Consider the following 22032-nt stretch of genomic DNA (forward strand, 5'->3'; position numbering starts at 1 on the left):
AAAAAGAGTTGGAGTGGTATCACACCCTCCCTTCTCAGAGCTACGCACAGCATCATGGCCAGCCTGGTTAGGAGCCAGCTCCAGGTATGCCCCAGGCACATACCACCACCAAACCTCAATGCTGGAGCTTTAGGTTCTGAGGTTCCAAAAAGTGCTAAAGAGAGTGTTCACACACAGGGAGAAAGCCTAGCTCCCCAGGGACATGACACACTGAAGCAAGTGGGGAAAATGTGGCAGGAAAGAAGAGACAAAATAGTGAAATTCATAGATAGGGGGTTAAAGTAAACTTAAACTGGCAGCACTCTACTAAGAGATGAAACATGACTTGCCCATACAAGAGTACGGTGAGATTTTGAAAACTATTTTTATTTCAAGCATTCTGTAAGGCCAGGATTCAGTAACAGAAAACAGAGGCATTCAGATTTCTCGCTCAATAAGTAGAAGTAGGAAGACAGTGTTGAGTGACATTTTCCTGAAATCAAACTAACTTGTCTGCTGCCACTAGTACAACACAGAACTCTGAAGCTGTGGTTATAAGGGGTATGAACTAACTTTCTCCTCTCCCTTACATTTCATATAATGTCCTGCTGGTAGGAGACCAGGACATTTCTAGCCAAGGAAGACACACACATGTCCATGGGAGATGCATTCAAACAATGCAGCCAGAAAATTTTGCAAGTGGAACAACATTAATTTAGAAATACATACATTGTTAACTGCTTTCATGTAGATGCAGTATTTAAGTAGAAAATGGAGACACATCAGCAAATTTGACCATGGTGGAGCTTCAGCCTGAGTTCAGTCAAGTCCTGGCTCTTCAGCTGATGTATAAACAAATGCAGGGAAAGGTGAGGAAGAGGAGATCAAAGAATAAATGGAGAAATATTCTGGATCTGCAAGCTACACAAGTGGGAAATATTATTTCTGACAAGTAGACACAACCATGTTTCCTGCTTCTCCTTAATCTTTTCTCACACTTTTATTGTTAAATGAGGTGACAGCTGTCACTCCCTCTCCCTACAAGGAAGTGTCCAGCCTTATGCATGCCTCATAATTGACAGAGGTTGCTCTTTATAATTATGATTTATCTCTACATTCATAAATATTTCCAACACCACTAACAGAAACATCAAATCACTGGTTACCAGTGCTAGTTATACATCTTCTCAGTCTACCACAAACCATACACACCCTTCCTTCAGCATGTTTGAATCAGTTCCATAGTGAAATATTCTTGTTTCTGTAGTCCCAAATTCCCAAATGAGTCTAGCTGAGGGGAAGCATAAAGGCTGGTTTCAGGAGAAAAGAATGGAAGTTGTGCACCCCTTTTTGAGTGAATAGGAAGGACAGATGAAGATGTTTACCATCTGAGGTTGTAAAGGTGCAATTATGTAAGGGTGCAGTTATGATAGAGGGTGAAGGCAGAAGGAGGCAGCTAAGACACAAAACAAGCACCATTTCCTGCAGGTGAGCATCACTGCCTGCTTCTGTGCCAGTATCCTGGATCCTGATACAAGTGAATGAAATACCACAGCCTGAAGCTCACACCCCATAGTGACAGATGCCCCTGGTCTCCACTCTCAACCTCTTTATACCACACTTGAAGATGTACTGGAATAGTGTAAATCCCAAAGGCTTCAGAAAGTGACCTTTTGCCATACATAAAGTTATCTCAATTTTGATCATTATTACGTGGTCAGAGAGGTCAATACTGGGGGGCAGTGTTGGGAGGAGGTGGCCAAAGATGTATACCAAAAAATCTACAGTGGTTTCTCTCTTCCAGGTTGTCCCTCACTTTTAAAATCCTTGGTGGCCAACTGAAGTCCTTCCATGGTGGAATTAAAGCGAGAAGGTTCTGAAATAAAAAAAAAAAGAAGAGGGTCTGCTGAAGTTCCGCAACAGCACAGGCAGCAAATAGACTTAACAGATAACCCAGCCCTCAGACTGAGAAGAGTCTGTCCAATGTTTTTTAAAGCTTCTAATACTCAGCTGTTGGTTATTTCTTTAAAATGTTAAAAAGAAAGGAGAGGAAGCAGTCAATGGAAAGCAAAGGAAAATTAAAAGAATGCAAGGAGAGTGGAAAAGGAAGAAGATAAGAACTTGGATGTCAAAACTAGAGGCAGTAAGGACCTTACCACTTCAAAGCTGAAAAATAAGGAGTAGAGTAACACAGTGGATATTTTTTTCCTCTACACATCACAAACACTATGTAATGAACAGCTGTTCAGCCAACACCACCATTGTACAGCTACATCTCAATTTTTTGTTACAATGTGCACTGTTTCCCCTGTTACATGCACTCAGGATCTCACAGGCTTTCATGTTACAGAGTTAGTGTGAGGCACCTGCACAACCCAATTGTTGCTCTTTCTCGAGAGCTCCAAAAACCCAGCTGTGGGCAGCACTTATTCCCCCAGGCAATTAGACTCTCTGCTTGAATGATTTTTTGAGCCAGGTTTTCCTGGTTAGCACTGTAAAATGCAGGTGAGGTTTTCTGGTCATAATTCTGTGCACTTTTTCATGCTTCATTTTGTTTAATATTAGTGGTTAAATATCAAAGGACAGATAAGATTTTTCACTATTATCTGTGTATCAAACTGGAAGAAGTTTGACCATGGGATGATATTTTTTGTAGCAATACTGGAAGACTGCTTTAGTCTGCTTGGTATCCTTCAGATTAATTTTTTTTCATTTTAGCCAAAAATCAGGCCTGCCTCTCCCAGCTATACACTCCTGCTTTTTTGCCCACGTCCTCCTGATCTCATGGGCTCCAGGGCAATTTGTTTCAGACCAAAAACTTTTTGGATGTCTTCATTAGATGTTAGAGCTGAACTGCCTCACTCAGAAGCATTACAGCCATGAAAGGGAAGTGCTTGGAATTGCACAGCCAGGAAAAGGAGGATAACACCGGGGTATCAAGAGATTTGTCCCACCAAAACCACAGCCTTCAGGGCTCTTGTGGAAGAAGCATTCCTGCAGGGAGTTACTGACTGCTGTACTTCAGAAAGAAACGTGTCAGCTTCTGCCTTGCAGTAGTCCTACAGATAAATGCTTCAACAGACACATTTGTATTGCACTGGCATCTGTGAGTCCTGGTCTAAGGAGAACTTCTAGGCACCAAAATAATGCTGTTTTCACTGATTTCAACATTTCTCAAACTGGGAACTCTTGCCTAATCTCCCAAGCAAATACTGATGTGCTGCCAATGCTGCAATAAGGAGCTCTCACAAAAGCTTGAGATTAACCCTGTATTTTCACAGAGGAACACTGTTCACCCTCCCATTGGGATACAAACATCCTTACACAATATAAATACAGAAGCATGTTCATCTGGCTAGCAGATTAAAGTTGCATTTGGCCAGTAATGCTCAGTTTGCTTTCCAATCTAAAGGGACCAAAATGATCGTATTAGCTCTCCCTTGATTTCCTATGATTTTAAAATCTTTCTGTTAGGAATGTCTCAATTTTCCTAATTTTTTATTTCCCCCCAACATTTGAAGGAATGAAATCCATTTCAACATTTACAGTTGTTCACTCGAGCAGTTTCACAACCACTCTGGGACATCATTCTTGGCAAGTCGGCTTTAATCAGGAACCAGAGGGGAATTATTTTGTGGTAAGGTAAGACAACCTTATCCCTCAAAGCCAGGGGCACCATTGATCAGGAAAACTCACCTGTCTTTTACAATGCCTGTATGCAGACATTGTGGAAGCACTGGAATACTCACGTGGAATCTGCGTTACCCCGTGGCCTGTGCCTGACAGTGAGCATGAGCCAAATGAAAACCCCAAGACATGCTTCTTCCTTTCCACATACTTTTCTTAGTTTAATTCTTCTAACATTCTACTTTTGTAAAAGCTTAAAAGAATCCTCTACCTGAAGGTTTGGTTGTAGAATACATGGCCCCTGATATCAGAACTGACTGCTGCCCAGACAGGACACCCTGCACGTCCCCTCCTCCTATCTGCAGCAGCACGACCTCATCTGTTCCCTTGCCCCAGCCTTGGCACTGAGCTGGACCTTACAGCAGCTTATCTCAGTGCCTCAGTCCAGCAGGAAAGTATTGATTTGTTTGCTGTGGGCTTAGTGAATTAATGATAGCCTTCGTGTCAGCCAGCAGTTGCTGGAGCTGCTATCTGGAGCAGGGCTGGGAGGAAGGGCACTTCACACTTTGGGCAGCAGTTACCCTTTGCATCAGCCTGCTCTGAGATGGCAGATCCCAACGCCAGAGTAGCCTAAACCCATCTGACCTCTGGTGTCTCATCCTTTTCCTCCAACAGCCTTCAGGGCCTTCCCTGACTCATTTCAAATGCTGAACTAAAACAAAGCAAAGCAAAAAACCCCAACATAAAACTCCAGCTGTATCTCCCCATTCCACCATAGATATCAATGGCCAAGCCCTGCAGAGACAGTGCATGGCCTTTTTGTAAGCCAAACACTGATGGGGAGTCTTCTTCTGTGGGAAAGTCTGCATTGCTCTCACTCTATATTCCAGAGAACTAACACAAGCTGACACAGTAGAATGTTAGACTGCAAGACAGCGTAACAAACTGGGGTTTCCTGGCAGCACACAGTGGCTGGGTGACAAACACGCAGGGCTCTGGGTCATTTCTGCTGTGCTCATGACAAGCAGGAGAGGAAGACTGAAACAATTTTGGGAGTAGCAGAGCAGACAGACAAAGGAGTAAATCTGATGGGAAAAAACAGTTTGTTGGATTCAGCAACCAGATAAAGGTACAGACAATAAGGCAGGACAATCTGCTAGCATGTGTCTTTCCTTTCTTGAAGCACAAAAGGAAGAAGTTTCATATTTCACCATTTTCTCCCAGGAAGTGAACATAGCGCTTCAAAGCTGTTTCTTTAGCATATAAATATTTAATCAATAACCTGGACATTTCTGGATAATAGCTTAGGACACAAGCCCACACAGACATCCAGTCAGGATTGTAAGCCAAAATCCCGCCTCTAGAGTGTTTGTATTGCAATATTATAAATAAGTAGCTTCTAAAAATTGGTAACAGGTGTAGACCTAAGTATTTTGTGAAAATATTTTTATTTGCTTGCCCAATATTGTAGTATCTGATTATTTAAGAGGAAAATACTGCTACCAGATGTTCTTGATGTTATTAATGATCTGTGCTGAGAGCATCCTGCAAGACCAGGGCTCTCTGGGCCACGTGGTTCACAGAAATCTCCCACATCTTCCTACACTGGTAGCTGGTACCAACTAATCAGCCTGCAATGTCATTTTTGTCATCAATGACATATAGTCAAATCAAACCCCATCCAAGAGGTTTGAATTCCAACCCAAAGTATTCAACTACTTCCCCTGTGACATGAACATCCACTGTGAAAACTTCTGGGTTTATAACAGCTGCAACACAGTGCACACCCACCTCCTTGACCTGTTCCTGCCATCGATTGGAGGCATGGTCAGGTCAGACACAGGGTACCAGGTGACAAAGACCCCCTGACCACACCCCATGTGGATGATATTCCAGCAGTCCTGAGATCTCTAGATGGGAACAATTTAAGCCTCAGGATGTGGAATCTTTTAATGGCTCAGTTTGCTCATGGTGCAGGTTACTCTATTCCCATGTACCTCAGTTTATTTGTTTAAAAACTACAGATTAATCCATTTTCCATTTTGGAAGGAACAACTGACAGCAAACGATAGAGAAGTTAAGCTAGCATTTTCCTGCTGGAACCCATAATCCTTCCTTTTTATCTCAATCTTCCCAGAATATCTCTCATAAACAAACCAAAGAAACTTTGCCAAGTTACCAAAGGGTTCAAAAATTCATGAGACAAGCAAGAACACGATAGCACACTTTGTCACACCAAATGAAAACATTAATGAAAATTTAACACTTCAATATACCAAGTCTTAGTGTGATGTCTTCCTACTGTTTCTCCACTGAAAAGCAGAACTGCCACTTCTTCATAATTTGGTGAAATACTTTTTTATTATTCATAGAGTTCTTTTCATAATAAGACTCTTAATGGAGCCAGCACTACTCTCCATGCTGAAAAGACAAGAAAAGTGGGACTGTGATGACTCACAACAGATTGCCACAGCAACCAAAATGGGAATAAATTCCACCTCTTAGGCATCCTACCCTGCTGCTTTCACTTCACCACACGTTTTAGATTTCAGAGGAAAAAATGAAATCATATGGCTTTAATAACAAAATACTGCCTTCTCTTTTCCCCATCCAGGCTTGAAAGAAACAAAATCTGAACAACCCTCAACCCTAACTCGGTTAAAACCCAAGTAAATTGGAGGATACTAAATGCACCTTAAAAATTATAACAAACAATATTCTTTAGATGTTTGGTCAAATATAATAAAAAGATACTTAGTAAAGTTAAAAGAGTAAAATATTCACAAGGTGACTGATTACCTGTTTGTTCATGCAGAATTTAAGACAGTCACTCATGACTGATGAAATGCAGCATCTAGACAGCCAGTGCAGGTTATGATGTTCTCCTCTATCACATCTTGACATAACTCCATGTCTGATAGTGTTTCAGAAGAGTCTTTATTCTCTTGGGGATTTTTATTTAGATCTTCAAGATTAATAATATTATCTAAAAAATAAAGAAATTAGAAACTGCAGCCAAAACCACCTGAAATTACCTTACATAGTCTCTCATTTCTGTTGTGTCAAGATAGAGTATTTCTAGAACAAGCTTTTATTTTACCAGAATCTTCATGATTTTTGCGTCCTAAATGCCTTATAAAATAAATGAAATCTTTCTGTTTTGTCTCTCATAGGGGGTGGGGAGTGAGAGAAAACACCCATGCATGTGTGTGTCTATTCCCACTCTTACACTGCCTCTCCAGAAACAGCCTTTCTCCTAAAACAGAGAAACTTCTCTCCTCTTTTAGACAGCAAATTCTACCAGCTTTCAGGGAACTACTGTTGTGTATTTTTAAACCTGTTAGAGAACCTGTGAAATTGTAGTGCATTAATATGGAAATCACAGAAAAAGACAACGAGCAACCTTATCCCATAACTTCCACACTGCAGGAATTAATGTGTGCAGAAGTCCAGAGCTTCACATGAACCCTGATATCTCTTCCTGCCCAGGTGGGTGACCTCAAGTGCTGTTTGACAGCAGCTGACCATGAGCCAGCTGTGCCCAGGTGGCCAAGAAGGCCAATGGCCTCCTGGTCAGTACCAGCAGTAGTGTGGCCAGCAGGAGCAGGGCAGGGATTGTGCCCCTGTACTCGGCACTGGTGAAGCCACACCTCAAGTTCTGGGTTCAGTTTTCAGCCCCTCACTATCAAAAGACTCTGGGGTGCTGGAGCATGTCCAGAGAAAGGCTGTCGAGCTGGGGAAGGGTCTAGAGCACAAGTCTGATGAGGAGCAGCTGAGGGAGCTGGGGGTGTTGTTCAGCCTGGAGAAAAGAAGACTTAGGGGGGACCTTATTGCTCTCAACAGCTGCCTAAAAGGAGGGTGTAGCCAGGTAGCCAGGTGGGGGTTGGTCGCTTTTCCCAGATAACAAATGCCAGGACAAGAGGAAATGGCCTTAAGTTTCACTGGGGATGTTTAGATTGGATATTAGGAAAATTTTTTTCACTGAAAGAGCGGCTGGGCATTGGAACATGGTGCCCAGAAAGTAGTGAAATCATCATCTCCCAAAGTGTTAAAAAAAAAAAAAGTAGATGTGGCACTGAGGGACAGACTTGGGCAATGCTGGGTTAATGGTTGGGTCAATGACCTTATCGGTCTTTTCCAACCTAAATAATTCCATGCTTCTATTATTATGCTGCCAACTTTTAGTGTTAATGAAGTTTAATTAACTTGAAGATACTCAACCTTTCAGGGAAGTAAAGTCTTAAGAAAGACTATACAATGCTAAATACCACTATGATCTAGAATGGATAAACTTGAGCTAATTACTGGAATTTTTCAATGTAGGAAACTTTATAAGGCAATTTTAGCACTTAGATGAGGAAAAATGAAGTGATGACAGCAACCATGGCTCTGTGGACTATGGACACAATCAACGGCAACATAAATTCACTTATCACATCATTGTGCTTTTGCACAAAGAGGAGTATTATCACTAATTGGTAACAAAAACCAATTAGTGATAATACCCCTCCTGATAAGAAGAATTTTATACAGTTTTTGTATCACAGAATAGACTTACCAGTCAAACCATCTTCATTCTGCAATCCATTTGGTTTCTGTTTTTCCTAAAATAGATAATATTAGTCCAGCAAAAAGAAGGTATGTGACAAGAGATGTTATTTTGGGCAAGAACAAAGTCCATGCTCTATTTTATATTAACTAGTTCATTGCATTCAATCAGGATTTTCCTGATTTCCACTACTGGACAAGGAAAAATGTAATTTATAAGTTAACACTTTCCCAGCTAGACAAAGAGAATTAATTTGCCCACAGTCACGCAGAATGACTTCTCTGCTGCAGCTCTAGCAGAGGTGATGGAGGATGAGATCTGCTCAGATGATGAGAGAAAACTATAAGACAGAAAACATCTGAATGATGGTAGCTTGTACTTAATGAACATAGGTCAGGTCAAGACACAGATATCAAAGTTTTTTCACCCTTTTTTAACTAGGAGTTGTGCACGCTTCTGAAGTTGATCTTTTAAAATCTGAATCCTATCATGCCAATGAGCTGGTTTTCTAAATACTCAGAGGAGGACAAAAAACATCTGCCTCCTCATTGTGGATATTAAAGCAAATTTACTAATAAAGAACTGAAGAATTCCCCTTTGCACCTGAAATATTGGAAAGCCTACCAAAATCCCCTAAAATTCATACCTCCACAGAGGTCTTCCACAGTAAATAGATCATCTTTGAAACTTTCCAGTCAAGGGGAACTACATAATCATCTGGCAACAAGGATTCTGCAGAAGAAAATATTTTTTGCAGTTGAGTGTTCAGATCTCTCCACAGCCAAAATATATCACTGAATTAAGAATTTTTCACACATTATTTATATATATATATTTTTTTTTTTTTTTAAGCAGATATTTAAATGAGCCAGCAGCAAAATCAGAATTTAGAATTTCTGGAATCTAAGGCCAGTGCACAAGAGGGGAAAGAGAGGGAAGGAGGTTTGGGTTTCGTTTCTTTATTTAGACAAAGACTTTCCTACCATACTTTCGTTTCCCCCACATACTCCCCTAAAAATAGGCACACACAAGAAAAACAAAGTTTTCAGCCTTTAAATTAAATTCAACTTAATTAACAACTTTTAAAATTTAAAATGCTTGATTATAAGAATTTTTGCACTAGAGAAGGTGTTTCCTAAAATGTTTTAACTCTAACACTCTTTAAGAAGCTGAAAAGAGGTTCTTTATAGGAAAAGTGTCTGAAATATATTCTACACTTATATAAGGATCATACAAGCAAGAAATGCAATTAAATCTTCCATTTATAAATAACCAAAGACATTTATTTACCAAAAACCTCCCTTCCAAAATAATTTCAATAAAGATTGACTGTAATTCCAAGTGTTGTAAAATAATACCACTCAAATGTGTGCATCCATACATAGTTGCCTGTCAATGTACTGAATGCCACAAAAAAAAAAAAAAAAAAAGCAGGATAATTTTTGGAATTGTAGGATAATAATAACAAAGGAGAATGTGGCCAGCCAGGCACAATTCTGGTGGGAAAACCCCAGCAGTCAGCAGCCACAAGCTGGCAGAGCTTCAGAGAGATACTGGGGTAGATTTGTATTTCTTGAAGGTTATTTCCAAAGGAAACTCACCTAAACTCCAGAGAATGTCACCTGTTACTGACTCAGAGGAGAAGGACATTTGGTTCATTAAGCTACTGAGTGCTTCTGAATGTTATTCTTTTTCTTTCTTGGAAGATGCCTGTTTTCAAGTCATGGCGAACTCCCTCTAACATTATAAAATTTAAGATCACAAATATGAAGATTCATCAAGTTCGGAGAAGAAAAAATGTTTTATATGCAACAGCTGAGGACATCAACAGCACCTCTTTGCTTACTTTCAGCTCTATATGGCAAATTCCTTGGTGTGTGGTGCCAGATTTAGGTAAAGCAGTCCTTTATGTCCCCCTTTAGGGACCTAAAGCCAAGTAATGCTTCCTACGATTTGCATCACTGTTCTGGCAGATGGCATTGCCATGGACTTTTAAAAAGCAACAAGGAATCCTGAGGTCAGTTTGAGCAGATAAATGACATAAGCTACTCCTCAGCTGTCAGATTAAAATTTTCATATGAAAGTTCATGCTTAACTTTAAATTCTATTGAAACAAACAAATGTATACTGAAAAGCTGGCCTATGTTTTTTAATCCTAATTGTTGGCTAAATGAAAGTTAAAGTTTCTCCACTACATTGGGACTCAAGAAGCTGAAAAACATGATGCACAGGGAATATGTCTTTTTCAGCAGGTGTTCTAGGGTGACTTCCAAACAAAACTCTTGTTTTCACTGGTTACAGCTCTGTGGGATTACATGAGCCTGCAGTATACAGGCTGGGAAATGGTGGCTGGCACACTCAATTCCTTTGAGGATTGCTCGTCTTTTACCTAATAACTTGAAAGTATTAAACTGAAAGTACAAAAATATCTGGAGCTCTGGAAGGCAAGTACACAACACCAGGACACTTATTAATAAGGCACACTTAAAAAGAAGACATTCACTTTCAGAAGACATCTTGTAGGCCTGATATTGAATTTCAAACCAAATTAGTTTTGGGAAAGTTTTTCAACAGCGTCTAAGCCACACAAGAGTGTATGAAAACTCTATTAAAATAAAAAAGAACGTTACTATCTGGAATATAAAACCAAACATGCAGCCTTTATATAAGTGCACACATCTTGTTCCACATTTTCATTTAGTTCCATAATCATCACAGTAGAGTCTTACTCAGTAGGATGCATTCAAACATCATTTAGTTCTGTAATCAATACAGAAAAGTCTTACTGGGATATATTAAAAATTCAGCAAGCATTTCATGTTTGGATTTAAAGTTAGCCAATTTTTGTTACTAAAAAGACTGCAAATACAAGTCCAAACCAAAAGCCCCTTTGACAGAGATGGATGATTTTAGGTACAAACTAAAAACTGTCACCAAAATAGCAGTGATTTGTTTCAACAGCCTTAATATTTAACTAAAAAACTGCAATAAAAATGAGTTTCTAACCATAGTATTTTCATTTGTTTTTTGGTTTGGAGGGAGTGCTTTGTTTTTTGTTTGTGGTTTTGAGGAGATTGTGGGGTTTTTTTGTTTTACATAGGAGTAGTAAGAAAAGCATTATACCCAGTGGAAGACCTGGAGAACCAAAGAGCTGCACAAGTTGAAAAGCAAATCCTAATGATAAGGGAAGTCCCAGAAAACTGCATTTCACATCTGCATCTTGATAATCTTCAAGCTGTGATGCCTTTGCTGGCTCAGAGTCATCTGCTCCATTTGCATTTTCACTGCAGCTTGCCATTGTAGTAGAATCTTCTAGACACTCAGAAACAACTTTAACAGAAGACAAATTATCTGGCTGGCCATTTGTAACCTCTGAAGAAACATGTTCACCCTCGTCCTCTTTTTTATTAACTACCTGTTGTGGCTGAAGTGTAGTAGCTTGCTCCTCCTTTGTTTTGGAATCAACACAAACCCTGCAGGCATATTTTGATATAGGAGAACATGGTCCTGAATGAGTGTAAGAAATTTTATGTACCAGAGCATCTGCACCCGGAGTGGGTGAGGAATATTCCTGCAATGCATGGTCCTGTTCATGTGCTTCTCCACAGTTCTTGCTTAGAAAGTAATTTTGCCTCACTTCTAAAACACTGTTTTGGGGAATATCTTCTCTTACTGGGACGTCCTTCCCTTCCTCTGTATGAGCAAAGATCTGTCTTGGCAGGTTAAACTTTGGTGCTAAATTGACAATTCTCCTGTATCTCTTCCTCTTCAGTGTAATTGGTGTAGCATCATTTATTGGCACATTTACTTCACTTGAACCCTGCAAGAAGGCAGCCCTGGCTTCCACTAGGGAATCAAAGTGCATTTCACCAGTTGGGGATGCAGACAGACCATTGCTTATTACATTGCCAACTTCCTCAGTTTCTGTTTCAAGACGGTTTTCCTTTACCAATCCCTCATTTGACTGATAGCAGTTTAGCTCTGCTGAACTGTTCATGTGAGTCTGTTCAGGTTTCCTCACTTTTTGAGATTTTTGTTTACTTACACATTTATCCTCAGAGCGAGGAGAGAGAGAAACTTGAGCATTGAAGCCCATCTGCAACTCCTCAGTAGATAAATTAATTGAAAAAAAAGCCCAGGCATTGGAGGTAGTTTCTTCTGCTTTTAAAAATGGACGTTTGCCCTCTGTGTCATCAGTCACATTATTAAGTATATTTGAACTGCAATACTGAGAGATTTCTTTTTCTTCACTGTTTAAACTTAGGCCCTTGGCTTCCAAGTCAGGTTCACATGTAATTTGGCATGATCCCAGTTTGTTTTCTGTGCTTAACAATGTCATATCATAGTCTTCAGAAATGCCTTCTGTTTTCTGGACAGAAGTTTTATCATTGCTTATTGTTAGGAAACTGCAGAGGTTGTCTTTCTGCCTCTGCTTTGCTTCCTTGTCATCTACTGCATTTTTGATTAGGTTTTCAGTACAAAAAGGTTTTACATCTCTTAAAAGCAAACTGTCACTTTCTACAGGCAATTCATTTTTCCATGCACTATTTGACATCACTGAGACCTCAGGCACAGTAACCAGAAAACTCTCTCTTGAAAGCCCTGCATCTTCTTTTAGGCTTTCATCACTACTCTTAGGCCGCTCTTCACACACTGTTCCTGGATCCTCCGGGCCTTTGCTGAATGTACACATTGATTTTTTGTTTTCTTCTTCCAAATCATCCTCTTCACTTTCTGATCCGTCATGGTCACCTGGAATTGGATGATGAGCTACTCCACATAACATTTTCTTTGTAATTTCTGTGCGATTACTTTTCATTGCTTTGTTTCTTTTTCTCTTTTTCTTCTGCTTTGCTTTTATTAACAGGAATCCAGGGTTCTTGCTTAAAATTTTCTCCCTATATGAAAACAAAGAAGATCAAATGTAAAACCTCAAACAAATAAAAAAATCAAGCCCCCACTAAGTTAGAGCAATAATGTATTCATGGTGATCAATATGAAGAATAGGTACTTTATGTTACTATGATGAACAAATACAGACTATCTGCATTTTTCAGTTGATAATATCTCAGATAACACCTTCTGTTGGTTAAACAAATGCCTAATCAACACAATTCAGGACAATCCTGAACATTTAAATCCATTTAAGTAAACCCAGGTGCCATCTCAATAACTTTGCTTTACAAAAAGTATCACAAATCATTGTTAGACCATACATTGTGTTTCTAGATGCCTTTCTAGCATGATGTTTGAATAATAGATCCTGAAAAGCTGGTGCTATTCTGAAATTTCAGTAAATGCTGTGAGGAGCTGAAAGTAACAAGGTAGAGGACAATGTCATCCATTAAGATCAAATACTCAAATTCAAAACATACTAACCAAAATCCAAACAATGTAAAGTTACAGTGACTACAGCAACTCTGATACTTACTGTTCAGTATATTAAGTCTTGAATCATAAATATTTGGAAGAAATATTTCATACTTTATTACCAACAAAATAATACACTGTGGAAAAATTAAGATGCTGTAGGAAAAATGACATGTTTACAGTTAATTTTGTAGCTCTTTTCAGAAGTCTTATTTATTTTGTCTGCATTTCTCATCAAATGTAACAGAAAGCAGCTCTGACTTCTCTGAAATCTTGACTTTGGCCCATCAGCCAGCTAACCCTGAAATGAAAACTTGTAAGAAAAACCCAGTCTAGGATTCCATCCAGGAACCTAACATCTCCCTTTTCAATTGTTCAGAGATATTAAGTTTTTAGAGCTAAATTTGATTGATAAATCTTTGTACCAAAGACATGTTCCTTTTCTGTAATTCTTCACTTTTCTGGAAGTCTTTGTTTGTGATGGTACTTCACACAATACACTAAGGCAAAGCAGCAGCTAGAATTATAGGGCAAAATTAGTTGACTTTTGGGAATGTGTATGTAAAATTACCTGCTTTATTAAGTGCTGTATTCTGAAATTCTTGAGAGAAACAATACAAAACAAAACATAAAAGAGTAACTGTCAATGTAGAGGGAAAGCTGATCAATAAGAGGCAGCCTGGGAATTAATGGGAATCTATCCTTATCCTTTATTCATTCTTAAATTTGTTCACTGTTAGTCTCTAAGTTATTCCTTAATTTGAACTCTACAAAGCAAACCCTCCTAATTCTCTGAGTGCAAAGGGACAGCAGCTGCTTTCTCAGCATAGCAATGAAGTTTGTTGACTGCAACAGGATTCAAAAGTCTTGGTGCCTTGATATCACTGCAAGGGGCACTACAGATCTCCATAGTGGCCTTGTTGGAAAGCACATGAAATTTATTTCCTTGTAATAGCATCCAGATAAGAAATCCTACTAAGAAATGGATTTTCTTCAGCTGTTGGCATTTAAGTCCAAATGGTGCTTTCCTCCAAGTAATGAAAATTCACTTCTCCTCTTCCAGATCTGTGTATTTTCAATACAGTGCCCTATGGTTTACATGGGAATGTCCACACCATGTTGGAATTCTGTTCACAATACACTTCATAGTCAGCAACATGCCTCCTATCTCTCCAGAACAAGAGATATAGGATGGCAAAGTTTTAGGATTGAATAGATCTTATTTGTCTACTGAAATAAATGATATTAAAGTTAAGTACCTGCAATAGTAGCTGGACAGATTACTTTCTTACATATAGCCCACATATGCAGAAATAATATACTAATCCAAGATTATATCTTAATCTTGACATTAATTTTCTTCTTTAGTGAAGAAAATTCATAATTTGAAACTGGTTTTAGACAAGGAAATTCTCTGGAGTTTTCAGATTCATAAACCCCTTTACCAGTGAAATAGAAAATAATCTCCCAATTTTAACTGTTTTTAATGTAGTGGGGAATAAAACATCAGATCTGTGCACCAATTCCAAGAAGGATTTATTGTTGTACCTAAAAGCCCTTGTGCTGCCAGAACAACTGCAGAAATGACAACTAAATTATCCATGTCAGCACTGACACAGGTAAGGAATGAACTTCTCCAGTCTTGATATTATTGTAGATAAACTTTGCTTATCACTTACTTCTTCCAGATGTGAATTTGCACTGCTGCTGCTGGAAATGAACTTCCCTAATACTGGTGCAAGCATGTTTCTGATGTCTATCCCCTGACACATCTGACAACACTTTCAGGACAATGCTGATAGAAACTTTCTTAGGCTGGGATGTTGCATCAGAATTGCAAAAATGAGAGAAAAAGTCTTAAAGGTCTGCACACTTTCTTAGTCTCCTTATTATTAATTCTGAATCAGGATGGAAAATCACACTGAATGAGATTCATTTTAGAATGCAAGAACAGAAAAAAACCACATCCACCAAATAATGGGAAAAGAATCCCCTGGATGATCCAGAAAAACTAACAGCTATTACTGCATTGAAATTGTTACATGTCAAAATAATAACAAATACAAATGTTGATCCAGGATGACGATTTAGGATTTACAGCTGGATATAATCATGAATAGTGACATTCAACAGTTCATCATAAATACAACTATGTAATTTTTGTGCTTTGCAAATATGGAGGTTTTATAACAGTTTAAGGAAATTAGTTTTATAAAGATATGAATTTCCTAAAGAAAGGACTAAAGTAACAAGGAAAATGATGAACTACTAAGTGTAGAATAATAAAATGTAGAATAATGAAATACTTAATAGTTCTGGATAACTTTTGTTTTTCAATTGATTCTAACAAAATACTATTCCAAGGAAATATTCTAATGCTCTGTGATGGCATAGCTAAAATTTCCTGCTTGGGGTATAACCCCATATCATGTTGAAGTTTTTGCATTCAATTAAGCTAATTGTCTACTAGTTTTGATAAGATTAACTTTGTTCCTCCTCTTTTAGTCCACCTACATGCCTTTTGAGTTTCTTTTACTGTAAAACCATATGGCACACAACCACAGAGAAAATGCAAGACCCAGCATGGAGACAGACTTCTTTTTTTTCACACAGACATTTGCTAGTGAGCTGCTATTAAAGGCATACAACACATGCAAAAGGAAAAGAAAAAAGTTGCAATTTCAGCTGGTATTTTAATTTTGCTACATATTATGTATTTAGAAATCTGGTTAGTAATAAAAAGACCTGAAAAAATATAATGGTATCTTTGTTGAAGTAGGAATTGCCCTTCTGTAACACTTTTAAATTTCTCAGCCTACTCTTTAGTCAATACTAAATGCTTTTTGCCATAACTCTGTTACGTGTGACTTTAACACTGCATCCTACTGCTCAAAGTCGCATTGACCAGGTTGACTGAGAGCCAGTGCTCAGACAACACTTTCATCTGGAGAAACAAATGCTGAAGAAACTTTCACTGAAGTAGAACATACTAACTAATTAATCTAAAGCAATTAGTCACATTTTGCTGAAAAATGGCAAAACCAAAATAATTACTTATTTGCAATTTTACAGACTTCAACTCCAGCATGCGTCTAAGCTGATGTCTGCTTGATATAGAAAAATGCCCACAGTAATGAATTATAGAGTCATTTAGGTTGGAAAAAGTCTCTGAGATCATTGAGTCCAACCATTAACTCAGCACTACCAAGCCCATCACTAAACCATGTCCCCAGGTGCCACATTTACATGTCTATTAAATACCCCTAGGGATGGTGACTCCACCATTTCCCTGGGCAGCCAGTTCAGTGCTTGACAACCAGTAAAGAAATGTTTCCTAATCATCAGGCAAGATGGAGATAAATTTAAAATCCAATTCTGAATGACATTTAGCAATGAGGTACAGGGTCTTTCAGAAATATATGCCATCATTAATCTCCAAAGTCTCTGGACTGTGTTTTCAACATAAAAATTACAGAGCAACTTGCCTAAGATGGCATTTACTGAGATACACTTCACTTTCCTCATCTGGTAAGTCCAAGTACATTCTTAAATTCCTCGTGACCTAATTTTGCTTCAGAAACAACTAAAAATTGAAGTTATAATTTTGGAATGAAAAAATAAAAAGCCAAGGTACCAGCCTTTTTGTTACATATCTTGCCTTTAGCACTGAAATGAGTGATAAACATCTAGTTCTGCAAAAAATGGAAAATTGGGTTATATTATCATGTGATCAAGCACCTGGAAAAAACCACAAAACTTGCCAGCATTACTGGGTTTCCTGGAAGCTGAAATTCCATTAGACATCTGAGATTCAACTTAGCACTTTGCTGCTGAAGAAAGAGTCTTTGTCACCCTTGCCTGCTTTGCTCCAGATGATGCCCTTGTACTTCCACTATGACCTTTTGCTGGCTCTACCACTCTCCTTGCAGGTGGATTCACCTGCCTTGGCCCTGCATCAAAAGAAAAGAAGTGCATACTTTGTTGTTATGCTCATTTAACTCTCCAAAGCAAAGAGGAAAAAAGTGTCTGGCTAAGACAAAGAAGTGGTTGGTGGGAACATGTGAGAGTACCTCCAGCAGCAACATGTCAGGTTGCCTCACAGCAAGGAAATTCACTACAAATTACTTGTAAGAAATGTTTACACATTAGTGTTGCAAATTAATTCTCTCTGCCCCAAATCAGCAAATATCCTACTAACTGAATTAAATCAGTAACTCAGTATTTATTATTCCTTTGTCTCTCAACAGCTTTGCCAGTGGTGGTGAGATTTAAGTACCTTTATAAAATAAAGTAATCACAATGCTCAAAGAGCTGGTCCAATTTTTATACAGGAATGATGTATATACAGTTCTGTGCAATGTATAATCAATCAGACTGCTGCCCTGTTATAGTCCAGACACAAAAGACCTTGATCTAGAGAGTACACAGAGAATAGCATGCAATTGGTCTGATTAAAGCATGCCTTTAGAAGCTGTTCATTTAATCAAATACATGGCAAAGGGCAAGCACTTTGCTTTCTAAGGTTAAAAACCCAAACAACCCACCCACCAAAATCCCCACGTTCCTGAGGTAACAGCAATTCAGTTTCAAATGACAGTCTATTCACTCCATAGAAATTTCAGGTGAGATGACTTTACTGATTTTTGTCCTGCCTGGTTCATGAAAGTCTTATGATTTAAATGTCCTAATTTGGCTCCTTAGTCATAGTCTATGTTGATCAAGATTAAAGAAATCAATCCTGAATATACTGTTTAAAAAATGTTTATGTACTGAATATACAAGTGCCTACTATGAAACACCTACTTTCTGAACAAGTGAAAAACAAGCTGTTTCAACCTCTTCTAGATGCCATAAATATCTCACCTGACACAATTCGAAACTGAGAAGAGAAACAAAACAACTCCCTCAAAAATACATGGACTGATGGATGCCAACAGATGGAGAAGAGGTGCCATTTTTTTCTTTGAATTTTTCTGCACTGTTAAGTACGACTTGGTGTTAAAAAGCAGGTTAAGGTGAAAAAAAAAGGACAAGAAGAAACACTCCAAGTGATCTAATTATATCTTAAGGGGAATGCTTACAATACAGAGAAAGAACCCTGCAGTTTCACCATCAGCCTTTCCCCCATGAAGGCTCAGAGGATCAGTTTCAAGTTCTGGCCACATTTAGTCCTTTGAAGGGAACATGATGGGCACCAATGACAATGTTATGCACTGCAAATACAGTACCAATCATCTTGTCATGCACTCTAAAGTTACTGTTCCAATAAATAAATACTTTAACCAGAAAAAAAAAAGACCCACACCCTGTGATACATCATCCTAGCACCTGAACACAGATGACAGACATTGTAACAGGATGTAAAAATAAGCAAGTACAACAAAAGGGTTTTAAAAGTAAAAATGAGATTTACAGGGGGAAGTATTGACGTTTCTTACCAATGCACATTCACACCAAAAACAAATGTAAAATGAATTTTGAGATGAGACACAAGCAGAATCAAGTTGAAGAAAAATATGGGTGGGAGACTAAGGAAGCAATAGGGGCATAATGAGAGCAGATTTAAATTTCTGGAGATAAGTAATAAACTATTCCCTGTTAGGAACTTTCCATGAAAAATAACAGATTTTAGCTGTATTTAAAGTAACTTCAATTAGCAAAATTATAGCAAAGACCTAACTATCCACCAAAGCACAGACTGTAATTCTGGAACAAAAGCATGAGTTTTACAAACACAAGACAATACTGCAAAATTAAGGAGGAAAAAAAAAATGAAGACAAACATACTGTATGACACAAAACACTACTTTTAACAAAACAAGAAAAAAATTCAACTAGCTTAGGGGGTGCAGTACTATATGCTCAGCATTTAAATCAGCAAGGGACTGGAAGCATTGAAAAAGTTAGAGAATAAGGTGTAGCTCTCCACACAAGTTTATAATGAAGGGAAGAAAAGGGAAGGAGGAGATGGATCCAGAGTTATGAAGACAACTGCACTAAAAAACACACAGGACTCAGATGAGAAAAAAGCAGTTAAAGAATAAACAAAAAAGGGGAAGGGGGGAGTTACAACAGGAAAACAGTAAAAGAAAACAGTATCAGCAAATATTAAGTAACCAGCCTGTAACCTAGGTTATAGCAACATTAAAATTCAAATACTGGTAACTGCAGACAATGTTGCTATTCAGAACATCTGTTCCACTTGTTGCACTCATTCTGTGCATCTCAAATGCTCTATGAAATACTAAGAAACCACAGAGCAGTCAGTTAAAATGCACATTCTGTGGACATTATTACACCTTTTCCAACAAATCTCCATATTTCGTCATGCTAGTATCCAGATTTTACTATTTCTGCATACTACACTTTGGTATTCACTTATTTTCCTTTTCAAATATCTTTTACCAAAGGGCTAGAGATATACAAAAGACATGATGAATTAGCCCCTTAAAGATGATTACTTTTTAAAAAACAGCCCTGTATTATTCCTAGAGTGTTGGGGATGAATAGGTGCAGAAAACTGTCTTTCAATTCTGTAATTTAGTGAGCATCAACAGAAATTTGTCTTTGGGCAGAAAATAAAAAATTATTTTAGAGAAACACTAATATATACTATGATCTTCTAGTTCTGGAAAGACAATGCAGCTAAATGGACACTGAGGGAGAGAAAAGGGGAGCAGCTAAAGGTGTTGAACAACTCTGCCAACACTGCTATGAAACAACCAGAATAAAGGGCACCGCCAGTTTTGCTGCTAGTTAAAGCCAGAAACTTAGGGTCCGCCTGAGAATAAGAACATCACAGCCAGCATCCAACACCCTGAGACCAGGCAGCACTTCCATTAGTGACTTAAAACTCTGCTCTGATAGGTAAGGGCTAACTCTTCTGATATTCTGGACACTGCTCTCACTCCATCACTTATAACCAAATAACTTCTGTCAGAAAGGGCCTCTGGAGATCATGTGGTCCAACCTCTGCTCAACACACTATCATGATCTCACTGCTCAGTGCCTTGCCCATTAAAGTTTTGAATATTCCAAGGATGAGATTACACAAGCCACTATCCAATACAAATTCCCCATGTTGCAACCTCCACCTGTTGCTTCTCATCTAAGAGGACCTAGACCTAGGACCAAGAAAGGCACCGAAGTATTAATTACTAGAATCAAGAACTCAGTTTAGACTGCAGGAACAAAACAGAAGCAGAATGAAACACAATGTTCTGCGATCCACATATTACATACAAAGAATTCAATTTATAATCCTACATAATGAATTTTTGCTGCACTGCCATAAGCAGAGTCTCTGTAAAGTGAAGGAGAATGCTAAATATTTATTGAGCATTTAGCACATGTAGCAAATGCCTGCAAAGAGCCACAAATGCAGCTCAGACATACAGACCTGACCTGCTTCGGGCAGACTATTCCATGTCTATTCTTGTATTGTCAAAGTCCCTGAAAAACACTGTATCCATCTGGCAGGCTATCAGGAGAAATGCCAAATGGGGGAAAGTAATACAGTCCATCCACTCCTAAGCCAGGTCCATGAGCCTTCAGAAACTATTAATGGTTAAGAGCAAGATGTGGGATAAGCTGTTCAGTAATTTCTCATAGACTATTATAACCTATAATACAGGCTACCCAGACCTAAAGGTAATGAATAAAGGAAAAAAAAACCCCTAAAAGTATCATGAATAATACAACAGCCACACAGAATTATGGGCCTGTGACTAAGACTGATTTATACATGATACAATACATCCCTTAGAAATAAGCAAATGCTTGCTCAGTAAACTAAAGCAGCACTTCTTAGTCCGTTGGCAATTTAGAAAGAGGTTAAACAATATGACCCAAGAGAATTCAGCCTTTTTAAAAATCAGTAGTTTAGAATAGATAAACAAAACAAAAAATTTAACATCATTAAAAAGACTGCAAGTACAACTGATTGTTTTGTTTTGGGTTTTCATGGATATATTCTGGCTTGGCATAACATGATATTGCTGCAAGAACACTATGAATCAGTAAGGTACACATGACATGGTCAAGGACTGCCTGCCTACCAGAGAAATGAAGCGGCAGCACTATCAGCTAAAAGGAAACTGCAAAGACCAATTCCAGACAAAATACTTCAATGCTTTTATTATCCTTGATCTAGAATTACACTGACAGCATACCTCAACCAAAACCCACCATTTGCAGTTTCTCCATTACTACAGTAATAAATTAAGACAAATTTGAGATGATTAGACCTTGATAAACTGTTACCTTTTTTAAAAAAATAAGACCAATTATGTTTTCACACTTTTTTTCTGTGATCTCAAAATAAGCAGGTTTGAAGCTAATTTCAACCAATTAGCCTATAAAAAGAAAAATAACCTCACAACAAATTTATTGATGTACAAGATTTTCACCTAGGATATTAATAGAGCTTTATTCTCTGCTCTTGCTTTTATTTCAAAAGGACAAGAACACAAACATTAAAATGAGACAAGCATCAATCTAGAAATCCC

At 38.2% G+C, this 22032-nt stretch overlaps 1 protein-coding gene across 3 annotated transcripts in view; it reads right to left on the reverse strand.

The window, feature by feature from the left end:
* Nucleotides 1–380: 380 nt before the first annotated feature.
* Nucleotides 381–22032, reverse strand: part of LOC128934151 (NEDD4-binding protein 2-like 2) — a 41225-nt gene continuing 19573 nt past the window's right edge. For 2 of the 3 annotated variants that reach the window (XM_054271554.1, XM_054271556.1), the window contains exons 8-12: nt 11279–13053; nt 8802–8887; nt 8165–8210; nt 6406–6592; nt 381–1855 (exon numbers count right to left, since the gene is read on the reverse strand). In XM_054271554.1, the coding sequence (XP_054127529.1) occupies nt 6438–6592; nt 8165–8210; nt 8802–8887; nt 11279–13053 (2062 nt within the window). In that variant the 3' untranslated portion in view covers nt 381–1855; nt 6406–6437. Of the gene's footprint in view, nt 1856–6405; nt 6593–8164; nt 8211–8801; nt 8888–11278; nt 13054–22032 lie in introns of those variants that run through there. The other variant, XM_054271557.1, reaches the window with a different exon arrangement.

This window comes from Melozone crissalis, unplaced genomic scaffold, assembly GCF_028551555.1.
Source record: "Melozone crissalis strain CALT ecotype California unplaced genomic scaffold, PUWL_Pcris_2 ptg000013l_1, whole genome shotgun sequence".
Classification (NCBI taxonomy): domain Eukaryota; kingdom Metazoa; phylum Chordata; class Aves; order Passeriformes; family Passerellidae; genus Melozone; species Melozone crissalis.